Source organism: Grampus griseus (assembly GCF_964374135.1).
Source record: "Grampus griseus genome assembly, chromosome: 7".
NCBI lineage: Eukaryota > Metazoa > Chordata > Mammalia > Artiodactyla > Delphinidae > Grampus > Grampus griseus.
Genome location: NC_139001.1, coordinates 46,318,043 through 46,333,354, shown reverse-complemented (window position 1 = coordinate 46,333,354; position 15,312 = coordinate 46,318,043). Strand labels below are relative to the sequence as shown.

Genomic DNA, 15,312 nt, shown 5'->3' with positions numbered 1-15,312 from the left:
CTAGATAACTTAGTTAACTACTTAGAATATAAGTAAAATTAGGTGTTGAACTAGATAATCTCTTCAGTTTTCATGGCTTACAATTTCTATCTGTTGAAATTCTACCCTCTTTATTCAACACTCATTTCAGTGAGATTATCACCTCAAGAATCTTCCAATTCTATGAGTCAAAATGAGTCTTTCTTTCCTCTGTCTTCCCATAGCTCTTTGTAGCTCCACAGCAATTTTGGGGGCTTTTGTTGTTGTTGTTGTTTACTTTGTATTACTATTTATTTATTTTTTTTGCGGTACGCGGGCCTCTCACTGTTGTGGCCCCTCCCGTTGTGGAGCACAGGCTCCAGACGCGCAGGCTCAGCGGCCATGGCTCACGGGCCCAGCCGCTCCGCGGCATGTGGGATCTTCCCGGACCGGGTCACGAACCCGTGTCCCCTGCATTGGCAGGTGGACTCTCAACCACTGCGCCACCAGGGAAGCCCTGAGTTACTATTTATATAGGGATAATGTTAGATGACTAAGTAAGTGTAGTCTATGTGCCTACATGATTGATATTGTCTAAAGACAAAATTAGTACCTTTTACTGTATATTGAAAGTTTGCTACATGCCAGGTACTGTGTGTGTCTTCTCTGCCCAGTATTTTAAACGTTAGGACTCATTATAAAGAAACAGGCTAACTGAAAAACAGAAATCAGGATAAGTCCATACTATTAGTAAGTGGTGATGGCAAGATTTGCATATATCCCATGTTTTTAATTACTGTATTACACTATCCATTAAAATTAACTTGTGCCTGAAATCAAGTATATATCTATCATGCTAACTCACCATTAAAGCTTTTTTATAGTTCACTATAGAAAATGAATAGTTAATTGTAGTTTCAGAATAAACTCTAAAAATAAACAATGCAACTAGTTAAAAACCTTAATTTTTCTTTTATGTAGAGGCCAAGAACCAATTTCCATATATTGGCAAGATATTTATTTGTTTTAATGAGGTTTTGCCTATGTAGCATGTCACAAATCTTTTTTCTAAAGCATTGAAATTTTTAGTAATTAACATATATATATATACGTTATATATATATATATTGCATATAGTATTCTTGATTTATATATATACGTTATATATATATATATTGCATATAGTATTCTTGATTTTAAAAAAAGAAAACCTGTTTTTCTGAAAAAAATAAGGTCTATCAATATGTTGAACATGAAGATGATGTTTGGGGCAACATGAAATTTTTAGCGTCTCTTTTTAAAATGAGAAATGGGTCTACAGATTATATCTTTAAAGCTGAAGTACTTAGCATGTATATACACAATTTCAGTTTTTTAAAAAGTGTTTTTCTACAGAGAAAATAAATTAATTCTCAAGTTTAAAATTTTAACCCTTCAGTTTAAAATTACTTGTATTGGTTGAATAGCATTTGCTTTTTAAAATATAATATATGTAAATGCAGATATAAAAATATTGAACCAGATTTTCTTTCAATTCCTAATCAATAATAAATGTAGTTTACCTGTGTAGATTGCTTTCAGCCTGCAAAATACTTTCACAAATGCTAACTTTGCTGATATTGAAATTATATATTTTGTTTTAAAAAATTAACTCTTTCATTCTAATCTTCTTTCCTAAATTATAGACTTGGGCTTGAAAGTAGCATTACAGATCATTAGGTGCAGCTATGAACCCAGTATAGAAATCACCTATTTCAAAATTCCTGCTAGGTTGACACCTAATATCTGAAAATCTTGGGTGACAGAAAGGTCAGTTGGTCAACAGATGGTTCAGTCTATTTTGTTATTGTTTTTAACTGAGCCAACTATTTTTTCTCTCTGTTATTATACAAAATCTATTCCCATTTTAGTCTTTCAGATTATTGAAGTCATCTGCTGTTCCCTGTTTATTTTGTTGTTTGGCTTAACATTTTTGGTACCTTCACTCCCTGATCAGCAGATATTATTTTCTTTAATTTCTTCATTGTCCTGATAAGTCAGTTCTATGACATACTCTTTTCCTCTTACAAAGTCAGTCCATAGTAGACAGAATAGATGACTGGTCTAATTAGAGCTTTGAAACTGGATACTTTGCATTTATGTATAGTCTGGCTTGCAATATTGTTTTCCCTTGGCAGTCCCACTATTGCCTCATTAGTACACAGCAAGCATTTGCTCAGTTAAATCATGGCTTTTTCATAAAGAAACTGTTAATTTTACATTTGGTTTTATGGAGTTAGTTTAGAACTTTATTTATATCCTTAAATTTCAAACTTGATTGGAGCCATAGGACTTGGAATTCTAGGACACCCTTTGTGGTCTTTTTAAATACTGATTTTGGCATGCAATATAATTGCTATATTTAACTTTGTGTCCTTCAGAAATTTAATGTGTCTAAATATTTTGGCTTATTACATGCAAAATAAAAAGAGATCATTTAATCTGAAGGGTCTCAGCTGTATTAGTATTAAATCTGAAGAGATGGTGGGCTCCTAAATGGTAATTAAAAATTTATTCCACATTCAGCACAAACTAGTTGCAGTTTCAGAAGTACTACAATAAAAAAATCACAGAGATTTCACTGAGGAAATGATGCTAAGGTTTAGATCTGAAAGATGACTACATTTAACTAGACTAGAGGAGCAGGGAAGAGACTATACAGAATATTCAATTATAGGATACATTAATGACTTTGATTTTATATAAATTATAATAGGAAGTCTAAAATTTTTAAAGCAAGGGATGACAAAATCAGATCTATATTTAATATAAATCTTTGAAAATATTCTGGCTGCGATGTTTAGCATTGAATGAAGATGGTGAAAGTGGACTTACTGAGGCTAGATAAGACTAGGTTGGTGGTGGTGGCAGGAGAGATGAAACAAAATGGATAGATTGGAGGACTGTTAGGAGGTTTTATCCACAGAGTATGAGGAGAGAATGATAGGAAAACTGAGACGGTATCAAAGATTGCTCCTAAGTCTATGGCTTATGCAACTAGATTGCTGGTGGTGTTATTTGTAAAGATGGGTCGCTCTGGAAGAAAAACTGCTTTGGGTTAGGAGAAGGTAGATAGTATGAATTTGTTTTGAACATGTTGATTTTGAAATACTTCTGAGATGATATATCTCCAGAGCCATAAAAAGATAAATACCCTTTCACCAAGAAATCACAAGTCTGGGAATGTAGCCTAAAAAAATAGTGTAAAATATGGGGAAAGTTATGGCTGAAAATGTCCATTGCAGTGTATTTTATTAATAGGAAAAGTTGGAAGCAACGTTAATTTTCAAAAATACAAGAATGATTTAGTAAACTTTTGTCAACTTACTAAATGCAGTATTAGTTAACCAATTAAATAGCCAATTAGCCAATTAAATGGTTGTTTTAAAAACTTCTTAGTGACAGGGAAAGAATTATATAATGCTAAGTTGTAAAAATAGTTAAAATAACTTGTACATTACAAATAAAACTGAGTAAATACAAATGAGTATGAAATAAAACTGGAAAAATAAATGAAATTGCCCAATAGTGTATTAGAATTATAGGTGTATATATTTCTTTATTTAAAAATTTATTTTAAAAAATTAAATTGTTCTCAATTTTTAAAAATATTGCAAATATAAGTGCAGTTCTCAAGACTAGTTTGTTTTTAATTAATGGTTGCATTCTTTTTCCTGAGGTTAGAAATATTAAAACATAACCTTTTCTCCAAGAAGCTTTTTAAGATAGTCTTAAATAACTCTTATGATTTCTATTGTATGCCTTTAGGGTAGAGGCTGATCTACTTTATACTTAGTCATGGTCATAAAAGTCTCCATGTTAGAAAAAGAATCTTAGCTGATATTAGTTACATTTAAATTAATCTTCTCTGTGTTTGTATGTGTGGTAATATGTAATTTTAATGAACTCAGAATCTGAGTTCTAGAGTACTGCATAGATTTTAGGGAATTACTTGTATCATTTAGTTCTAAGTTCCAAGAGAGTCATTTTTTCAAATTTAGATACATTCATTTTTAAATTGTAAAGATTTTGTTTTCAGCAATAAAGAAGAAAAAAGAACTATATCTTGCTTAAATTTATACTAAGTGAGATTTTGAAATTTTAATTTTATTTTGTGTTTTTAAATGTACTAAATAAAATATTAGCTGAGTTTTAGTGCCATATTTTACCAATAAGCTTGTTATCATCAGTAACGTTATTTCACTTTGTCAATTAGCATAAATAATTTATCACTGTAGACCCGAGGACTTTATTTAAAAATTGTCACTTTGGGAAATGGTTTATTTTCCAGTTTTCAATCTATTAGACAGTGATAATGAAGTTTTTCGTACTCCAAAATATTCATTTCAAAAATCTTACATAACCTAAGAGTATATTCAAGAGTAAAGACATGAAGTTTTATTAAACTGTATATAAGCAACTGATATTATGTAACTAATTATAAAGGCAGTGACCGAGAATTGACAGTTTGTTTTGAGCAAGAACATTTTGGCAATTTGTTACAAAATATAGTATAGTAAATTTTATTCTTTAAGAAATGTTTTCCATATTTTAGGATAAAGAGTCTCTTCAACTTATTTTGATGCATGTTTTAACACAATTTAGTAAAAAAAAAAAAAAAAGTCACATTTTAAAATGTACTCAAATGTTGAATTAGCTTTATTCAGAGTGGAATATTTTTAGTCGGTTTCTAATGGTGCCTCGATAATGTTATAAATCAAAAGTGCCATTTAAATTCCCCAAAGTAATAGTTAGGGAGTATGGGACCTACACGTACAGATTGCTATATTTAAAATGGATAACCAACAAGGACCTACTGTATAGCACAGGGAACTATGCTCAATGTTATGTGGCAGCCTGAATGGGAGGGGAGTTTGGGGGAGAATGGATACATGTATATGCATGGCTGAGTTGCTTTGCTGTGCATCTGAAACTATCTCAACATTGTTAATTGGCTGTATCCAATATAAAACAAAAAGTTTTTTAAAAATTCCCCAAAGTTGAAGATTCTTAAGAAAGTGCAAGTTTCCAAAAACAGGAATTATGATGCAATCTCTAGATCCCATGATTTTGATCCCATGAAAAATAATCATTGGTTGGTTCGTATATTATTTCATGTACTTTGAATATTTGATGAACTGTGGGCTAAAAGCTGGTGCTCCAGTTACAAATGAGCCTAACATCTAGGTGTCTAATAATTTCTGGATTTGGATTATTTTGATGTGCAGCTACTACTTTAGTTGGTTCTGAAGCTGCTAATGTTCCAAGATAATTGTTGAAGAAGGAGAAGGAGGAGGGGCAGGGGGAGAGGGAGGAGGAGGGAAGAGGGAAGAAGAAGAGGAGGAAAGAGAGGAAGAGAGAGACAATGGCAGTGACACTGGTGATGAAGATACAATAAAATATAGCTCTATATATAGAGCTATATTTTATAATATAACTCTCTCTATATAACTCTTTTACACTGAATTCTTTAATTACTGGTGATGATCAAAATCATGAAGACCATGTTAATGCATAAGATAATTATGCAGTTTTAGAATTTAGTTTCCTGTCAATTAAAAAAAATCACAGTTGATAGGTTGAATCAAGAAATTGGAGGAAGGCAGATAAATTGGGAATTTGGGATTAACAGATAACACTACTATATATATGAAATAGATAAACAGCAAGGTCCTACTGTATAGCACAGAGAACAATATTCAATATTTCATAATAACCTATAATGGACAAGAATCTGAAAAAGAATATATATATGTGTGTATATATATATATATATATATATATATATATACACATAACTGAATCACTTTGCTTTATATCTAAAACACAGTAAATCAACTATATTTCAATTAAAAAAAAAGAAATTGGAGCTGACTCTCCCTCCACCCTAAAAAAGAATAAACTGCAAGTAAATTTCAAAATATAATTTTAAAACTATTTTAAATATGTCCCCCCCAAACCAGAAAAATTAATCTAACCATAATATATTGAAATTATTATTTTTAATAATATATATGAAATGTCATTGCTATTTTTTGCACAAAATACCAGTTCTTATAATGTACCATGTATACTGATACTAAAATTGACCAAGAAGTTGAAAATTTAATTAGGAAGGCCTATAATATTTGGCAGTTTCCAAAGCAAATAAGGATAGGTTTACATATTCATTTTGGCTCCCTTTTTACTGCATGACTTCATTCTTATATGCATACTCATTTTGTAAAGTTAGGCTTCAGATATTTTATCAATCTCCTGATTCTCTACATTTTATAAAGTCAAGATAAAGTCAACATATTTCTAATTATTTTAAACATTCAATTTATTTTAAACATTATAAATCATCTATATTTCATAAATTTTATCAGCACATGGATAAACATGCACATGATACTGCATTCACCAAAGATAATCAGTAAGTTAAAAAAAAATTTTACATGTACTTACTTGAAATAAAAGAATATACCAAGTGAGATAAGCAGTGATGCAATAGATAATCCATGTCCAATTATAGTCAGATAAAACAAATTCAGTGCAGTCTGTAATTTGTATGGATAAAAAAAAAATTAAGGCTCATATCAATACTATAATTCTACATGTGTGTAAGCTCAAAATCAATAAAATAACTTATATTTTTAAAAACATGTGATCTGATAGCCTTACCATTTAGTTTGCAAGCCAATGAGTATTAGAATACATCTGGAATGAAGAATATCTATGAAAATTTATCAGGTGATATCAAAATTTATAAATTGCTCTTTTTATTTAAGAAATTAGGAGTCACATATTAAACATATGAAGAAATAAATTTCTTGATCTGCGTTGTATAATATATGAAAACCAACATTTATCATTTTGGAGGACATTGACAATTTTCACTCTATCAGTTTGTGCACCTTAAATCAATGATTTTTGTTTGTTTCTTTAGACTTAAATGCCAGATAAGGCTTTCTTTCCTAACTGGGTTTTTTTTTTTCGTTTGACAAATTTGAGGCTCCAAAACAAGTCTCAGAACAGTAATTTAGAGGCGCCTCTGATCTGTACAAATAAATTTTTTATCTTGGTTTTGACTTTTTCTCTGATTTTTGTCTTTATTCTATTGTAACTTACCATTTTATTGTGTATTTTTATAATTCTCTTCAAACCCTTCTCTGAGTAAGCAAAGAATACATGATGTATAATTATGATAGCTGGTAGTTATCAAATGCTTACTATAGGCTTGTTAGTTTTCTAAATATTTTCCTTGTATTAAGTCAATTCTTATGAAAACCTTGTGGATGGGTTTAGTATCCTCACTTTACACAGGAGGGGACTGAGGCAGAGAGAGGTTACAGCTTGCCCAAGGTCACAGCTGGTAAGGAGCAGAAACAGGAAGTCAGAAATCAGAACTCAGCTTTAATCACTGTGACAAACTGCCTCAATATACACACACGTGCAAATATATGCAGGCATTTTGTATCGAAGCTTTATTGTTGAGACAAACTGTGAATAACCTTGACTTTAATGTATGATGTTAAAAGTGGGAATGCCAGTGAAGGTGACCTAATAGCCAGTCAGAATGAAAGCCTTCTGCTGAGGGAACTGCATAAACCCCGCTGGGCTTATTTTGTTTATTTGAGCACAATTCCTGACCGTAATTATAGGAATTCCACCACAGATGAAAATTTTCTTTTTTCTTACATTTTTAAAGTATGTTTAATTTGGAAAATTCTGAACTCCAATACTGAGACACTGAATTACCTAGCAGGATTGCTTCCTCGGTGTAATGACCAAATCAATAATTATTTCTACAAAGATATTTTTGTTCATTGTTTTTATGATGAAAAGGCTTTACAATGGAATGAACACTAGCTAAATTTTCTCCAATATTGTATCGGCAACTAACTTTTAAAATAGTGTAAATTAAATCTGAATTTATAATTATTACTTACCTTCACTTTCTCATGTGTGTTAACATTACATTGGGTATAATTTGTCCATGTTCTGTTGCTTGCTGGATGTCTAAACCAGTTTCCATCTTGATCACAGATTTTTGTAACTTTTTCTTTAAAATTAAAAAGGAAAAAAGGAAACTAATTTAGTTAACCTAGGGTTTATTAAATAGATGTCAAGGATATTTGTATATAAATTTCTGCTTTTACCTGAAGGATCAAAGTCCTGAAAGTAATCTGGGCAGTGCTGCATTGATTCTGTTCCGGCAGCAACATCATTCCAGCACAGCCATCCATCCCAGGTTCTGTTGCAATAAATGCCTTAAGGGGAGAGTAGAAATTAGGGCTTACTAACTCTCTCTAGTTATATAGAAAGACATAAATAATGGTAGACTCACACTGACATGGAGTAAAGACTGTCTACTGAAAATGAAGGCATCATATAAAATCTTTATAACAATTACTTGGATTATTCACAAAGTAATTATTAGAATAACTAATTGTTAAATTAAATTTAGAAATATCTAAAAAAATATGAGGTTTAGCTTTAATTCTAATTCTCAAAGGTAGCTATTTATTTAATAAATCACATGATCTTTGCTGGTTTTCTTAACCATAAAGTAGTGGTTAATTAGTGTCCCTATGCTTGAAATTCAAAAACTATGGGAAATTGAAAATATGTTTTATTTTAGAAACTGTATTCTTAGGGCAAGTTATAGTATTTTCTGAAGTGAACGGATGAACATTCCAATATTTCCTGTTTCACCACATTAACCCTGACACATACTTATTTAGGTTCCTCCACCAAATTCTAGCTCTTACTTTCCTTCCTTTTCTTTTCAAATGAAGTAGAGTGTTTAATCTCTCATTCTTTTCTTACCAACATTAAGAGAAAGAACCTCTTACATGAAAAAATGTAAAGTTTTTTAAAGACATAGAGAAATAAAATGACCAAAATGTTCCAAAGTTATAAGTCTGTAATCAAAGAGAGTAATTTTCCGCCTTGTTAGGTAAGCACACATAGATAGAAACTTGAATGTTGCATGAGATGTTTATTATTATTAACAGATTTGTACAGCAATCTCAGAATCAATCTAGGCTTCACAGAAATAGAAAAAGTTCTATTGGCCTGAAAATCTAAATAATTCTAGTTAAAAAAAAAAAGGCTCAGATAGTCTGTTTTCCCTCCTGAGATTTTCAAACTCATATAAATAGCTTGCATCCACATATTACTAAATAAAGTGCATTTTGTGGCCTATCAGAGAAAAATTTCCTGATACCATTTTAGAAAGCCTCACAAACAAGTCCTTATACGGCTCCAAAAGATTCCACAACACTGGCTGCATGATAGATTGCCAGGTCTAGAATTTTTCCAACTGTGTTGTATGGCATTTGAGTGAGACATGAGTAGGTATTCCATTAAAAAATTATGTAATCAAATAGATTTGGAGAACACAAAGTTAAAATAAACATTTCTTTATAACAAGATTTTCTAGAGTATTTAAAATTACAAAGTGTATTATGCCTCTCCAAGAGGAAGATTTATTTTGCAGTGATCTTGAACTTATTTTATCACAAAATTATTTTATTATAAAACCCTTATAAATATATTCCTATTGTTAAACAATTAGATTTGAAGCTAGCTTTCACACATATCTAGATGATTTGGAAGGTGTTAATTCAATAATTTTAAACTAATAACACTTAGTTGTTTTGGGTTTTTTTGCGGTACGCGGACCTCTCACTGTTGTGGCCTCTCCCATTGTGGAGCACAGGCTCCGGACGCGCAGGCCCAGCGGCCATGGCTCACAGGCCTAGCCGCTCCGTGGCATGTGGGATCTTCCTGGACCGGGGCACAAACCCGTGTCCCCTGCATCGGCAGGCGGACTCTCAACCACTGCGCCACCAGAGAAGCCCAACACTTAGATTTTAATGGAATAAAGTGAGAAGCCAGATCAGTTAACAAAGAATTTGTATACAAATTTTAATTACTTGATAATTCAATCCCTATTGAGCTAATATCAGATAGTTTGTCATTGTCTGGCATATTTTAAAGACATGTTTTAACTGAATATATATTGTAATAAAAATATTTGGGCAGATATAGCTAACTACTTCTCCGAAGATGAACAAATTGTATTGTTCAGTTAGATTAAGGTTTCAAGAGTTGCCCAATGTGGAAAAATTGCTTTTTTTCTCTTTCTCACAAGCAAGTTCATTTTGACAGTTACAAATACTAATAATAACCTACTTTTAACATTTCATGTATATAACAAACATTGTATTTTATACTATCAAATATTTTCCCCCAAAGTTAAATTCTTTGTTTCCACTGATGGTTTAAAGATTTTAAAATATCTAAAGTCTTCACATTTTGCTTTGTTTCACTATGAGTGTTGCATTTTACATTTTGAACATAACTCTGCCTTTAGGGTTGCCAGGTAAAATACAGGACTTGTTTTTGCTTTTGCTAAATTTGGCAACTCTACTTGTCCTTGTCATAATTGAAGCATATATACGGCACTTAGTAGGCCCTCAATAAATGTTTCAAAAATACCTTAAAAATATCTTAATGGAAACAGAAGCTCTTGGATTTCATTAGCTTTGCTACCAAATGTATCACACAAAGTATGTTATGTGCAAAAAAAAAAAAATTATTTGTCATTTTATTAAGCTATTATCAAGGAGCTTTTGAAAAAAAAGACATACAAATCACATAAACTGAAGATCAACTATCACTGATTTAATCCAAGACACATACTTATTTGATATTTTAAATATCTTTATACCATAAAAAAGTTACTAAAAATATCCCTGTCACACATATTTTTATTAGAATTTTTAAAAAGAGGCAAGATAATTGCATCGTAAAATGTTCTTCATAAGTAAATAATTAAAACTGCACATATACCAGAAAAACTAGCAATTAACCCGTTTTTAAGAATGGACCTAAGGGACCCATAATAATGTAATGAGGTAGTTTTCTTTCAAAAATATTTTAAATGCATTTAAAATTAGTCATGTTTACCTTCTGTTTGTTGAACAGGGTCTTGCATAATTTTTTGGTAACATTCATATTGAGCCGTCATGATTTTATTTCTAGTAACACCCAACTGAATTAAGTCACCAGGGTTCTCTTCTGATTCTGCTATGACAAGAATCTAAGGGATTAAAGAAAAATAAAACTTCAGAATTGTGAGAATGTCTGTGAGAAGCAGTCTGTCACATTGAAAAACAGTAAGTGCAGTGATGTACTGCAGGGTCATCAGGCTCTGGGGGGAAATTCCTGATTTGTAGTGTTTGCCAATTTCCATGGTGTAAATATCCCTACTATGTCCAATTTCAAACCACCACCAAGAGTTGCCAATGGCCCCAGTGAGCAGCATAGTCCACAGTTCCCTCTCAGAAGACTGTGGGAGCCAGCTCCAGGCCATGTATCTGGAATGCAGACAGCTGTATTCAAAATTCACCTCTATTTTTTGACCTGGGAGTCAAAATATTTAACTGGGAGTTTAAAATATTTAATATTTAATAGACAAGATATTTAACCACCCCCTCTACCACTACCAAAACTTCTGCTTTCTTATTGTAAATGGGATAAAATAGTATCAAGATAACAGAGGGGAAGTGTCTAGCACATGGTAAATGCTTAAAATTGTTGCCATTTTTATAATTACATTTTGATAATCAAAATAATGACAAGTTCATTTATGATGTTGGTAAACAGAATTTTTATTGTATGTACATCAATAAAGGTTTTAGGCAAGGTATATATTTATATTCTTCCACTTTAGTAGCTTTATTTTAAGCTTCACTTATACTTTAATTTCTACATGACTTTTTTTCCTGTTTTGTAGCATGAAGCCTGTATAAACCTTTCTTCAACCTTATTTCTTCTTTGCTTTTGCATAATTCCTATTAATTATTTTCCATAAACAGTTATCTTTCTATTCCTATTTTGTTTCCTTATTTTTGATTTTCTATTCTCTAGCAGGAAGTTGAATTTAATTTAAATTTAAAATAAATAGTAAACGTCCCTCAGTATGTGGCACCACTCAAGTTTCACCATCACCTCACCACCATTTAATATTAACTTTTTTATTCTTTGATTGGCTTTAATCTCTTAATAAAGATTTATGCAGCTGTTGTGCTGCACAAGTAATAAATGGAAATTTATAACATCAAGAAAAAATTCTTTCCTCCTGTTCTCAGTTTATAGAATTGCATAAAATCAATATCATTTTTATTGTTACTTAAAAACTCAAGTTTGCACATTGTCTGAATGAATTCAAGAGAAACGGTCACAATTCCTTAAATTACAATAATCAGATTGGTAATCTGTTACAGAACTACCTACAGGGAACCAACTTTGGCCTGTGCAGCTCATTGGCATGCTCAATGGAGGGTGGGAGCTGAAGAAACAGGAATCCTGTTTCTTGAATTTCAGTCTGTTTACTTAAGATAACATCTAAGAAGTGCAGAATTTGGACTGCTCCTAGACTTGAGAATGTTTTTAAATACAAAGGATGACAGAAGAGTAGTTGTGCTTTTTTCCCATTTAGGTTTTCTATATTTTTCTTGAGTTTCTTTGTTTGAATCTTTGTGGGGTTTACTTGGAAACACCACAAGAAAATTATTTGCTGGCACAGAATTAGGTGAGATTATGTCTCTGAGTTTCTCAACATATAATAAGGGTATAGTCACTGTTTTAACGTGAAACAGGGAAAAATAGGAACAAAAATTTCTGTAAATAAAAATAAAATTAAATGTCTATGACCTATGACCCCTCGAGTACATCAATTGCTTTTTAGTCATCCTTAGTCTACCCTCCACCTCCAGCCCCATGTCCCCTGCATATACATGCAGAGGCATGCAGGAATGCACATACTCACATACACATCTGCCTCAAACTTAGCATCCATGCCTGTCAGAAAATGGGCACTTAATAATTATTTGAGTGAATGGGTAAGGAAATTAATTTAAAACATAGTGCATGATTCCGAAGTGCTTTTCAATCAATACAGGTCAATCAGTTGGCAGAATGGGAGAAAAATCAACAGGTTGGAATTGCTTTTTTAATAGATCTAACTCAGAATCAGCAGGTCTGATTGAAAATATTTCATCTATTATGTACGACTGTACCATAGAGCCATTCCATTTTTCTTTCGAACTCTGGTAATGGCTTTTCTCTGGCGTCCGCACATTTGTGTTCATCATCCCTCCACCCACACTGCACTATCATACTGTTGTGCCTGCTACAGGACTAAAAGCCTAAAAAGGTACACTGAAGGGAAACAAATGATTGCTGTGTTGATTAGATATAAAAATGTACTTAATTTATGCATCCAATAACTACATGTATTTTTGTGTTATTAGCCTTTATCAATTATGGGTATGTTGGAAGTTAAAACAGAAATAATCATAGATAGGGAGATACATTAGAGAAATTTATGCTTACCATAAGAAAAGGCAAGAGAAACAGAAAATACAGGACACTCTTTTTCTCCATCATTAAAGCCAAGATGAAATATGTTATATAATATAAATCAAACTGCAATAGAAAATAAAAGAAATATAATTTAGCAATATTTATGAAATAAACATAGATGGCTCTCAATGGAAAAAATGTTAAAACTACACAATAATTTTGCTTTAAGGATTGGATTAATAGTCTTACATATTACAAATGTTAAGAGCATCATGGCTTAAAGTACTAAAGAGCTTAATTAAATACATTTTAATTTAACTTAATTAGCCTTACAAGCAGGAAAGCCTCTTACAGATATATTTTTAAGTAATTAGAAAACATCTCACTTTCTTTACCTTTACCAAAGTTGGGATAAAAAGTACAAAGTAAAGAGTTTCACGAGAACATAAAAGCACAAATTTTGATAGCATATTTTACTATAAAGCTTACCTTTATTTCCGATAAGTATTAATATTATTTTTAATTTTATGACTCTTCAACAGTTTAAGGGAAAAATTTGTATTTGGGCCAATTTCTTGAGAGTTAACATCCATAAGTCATAAAAATGGCCTTATGATTTAATAGAAATTATTCTTCACTTCAGCATTCAAGTTTTTAATCAAAAGTAAAAGATTCCCTAAGTCATCTATATTATTAAAATAAGTTTACAGGAGATGGGAAATACCAAATAAAAGTATTTCTGTTGAGTATTTCTAATGATAGATACAGTTCTCTGCTAACTTCTTAATTCTAAGAGACAAACATTGCAGGAGTAACGTGTATAATGCTTACTCCCTCTAAGTTCCATGATCAACATACTCTGGCAGTATTTTTATGAAATATAAATGACCATGGTTTAGTCATAAAATATAGTATTTATTTAACTGAATGAGTAAAAAATATTTTTCAAAGGAGATAAAAATCTAATCAATAGATATTTGCCAGTGGACTATGAACTTAGATTTGATTTTGTTAGGAAACATGTCATGATTTTTATTATAGGGCAAATGTTAGAATAAGAATTATAAAAAACTTTTCTTCATTTTACTTAGCATTTGCATTATCACATGCAATGAGAGCATGCCATTAACTAGCACACAGAATCTATGCCATTGCTTGCCCTCATCAATGACTTACCTAGAAGAAACTTTTCTTTTTATTGTAGCAATCTTCCAAATAATGTTTTCTCTTCAATCAGCTACACTGGGCTTTTATTATTAGCTGATCTTTAAAAAATACAACCCAGAAAAAAAAAAATAGGAAGAATTCCATTAATTTTAGATGTAAAAAATCGTGTTGTAATAGAGAGAAAACAATGAATCAAAGTTTTTGCAATTCAAAAATTAATGAGTTGATATTTTAGTTTTTATTGCATGGAACAATGAGAAAAATCTAATTTTCCAATACTTACATTCACAATTGTCTCCAGACTCAAATCACATTTTCTCTTGGATTATACTCAAAACTGTCTTGAAAAATTTCTTAAATCCAGGGTGATGACCTGAAATATTGATATAATAATTTAATATTATTTCAATGAGCCAAAATCATTTCCATAATAAATTTAAAATTTCAAAGAAAATGCCACTAGAAAAATGATATTTTTATTAAGCTATTCCAATTTTTAAAAATCTGTTTTGCTTACAATATATTTGAGTTTTGTCACAAATATTTGTTGTTTTCCATTATATGGAAAAACTTAATGTCAATTTTCATTTATCCAGGATGGTCAAAACACTAGCAATTAACTGAATCTTTTACTTAAGTAAATTTCAAAGAACTAGAGTATGATAAAAGGACTTTTAAATTAAACTGTATTTTAAACTTCCTTTGAATAATTTTATGTAATATTTATTGGAATGTGTTAATCTTAGTTATATCTATTTCCCTAGCTTGTGTGGTGTCTCACAGGCAGAA

General features: G+C 31.1%; 1 protein-coding gene across 3 annotated transcripts in view; it reads right to left on the bottom strand.

Annotated features, from left to right (window-relative positions):
- CALCRL (calcitonin receptor like receptor) overlaps positions 1-15,312 on the bottom strand; it is a 105,995-nt gene that overhangs the window by 30,460 nt on the left and 60,223 nt on the right. For 2 of the 3 annotated variants that reach the window (XM_082658680.1, XM_082658682.1), the window contains exons 2-8: positions 14,807-14,896; positions 14,533-14,621; positions 13,387-13,479; positions 10,957-11,089; positions 8,139-8,249; positions 7,929-8,041; positions 6,445-6,536 (exon numbers count right to left, since the gene is read on the bottom strand). In XM_082658680.1, coding sequence (XP_082514806.1) covers positions 6,445-6,536; positions 7,929-8,041; positions 8,139-8,249; positions 10,957-11,089; positions 13,387-13,440 — 503 coding nt within the window. In that variant the 5' untranslated portion in view covers positions 13,441-13,479; positions 14,533-14,621; positions 14,807-14,896. The remainder of the gene's footprint in view (positions 1-6,444; positions 6,537-7,928; positions 8,042-8,138; positions 8,250-10,956; positions 11,090-13,386; positions 13,480-14,532; positions 14,622-14,806; positions 14,897-15,312) is intronic. The other variant, XM_082658681.1, reaches the window with a different exon arrangement.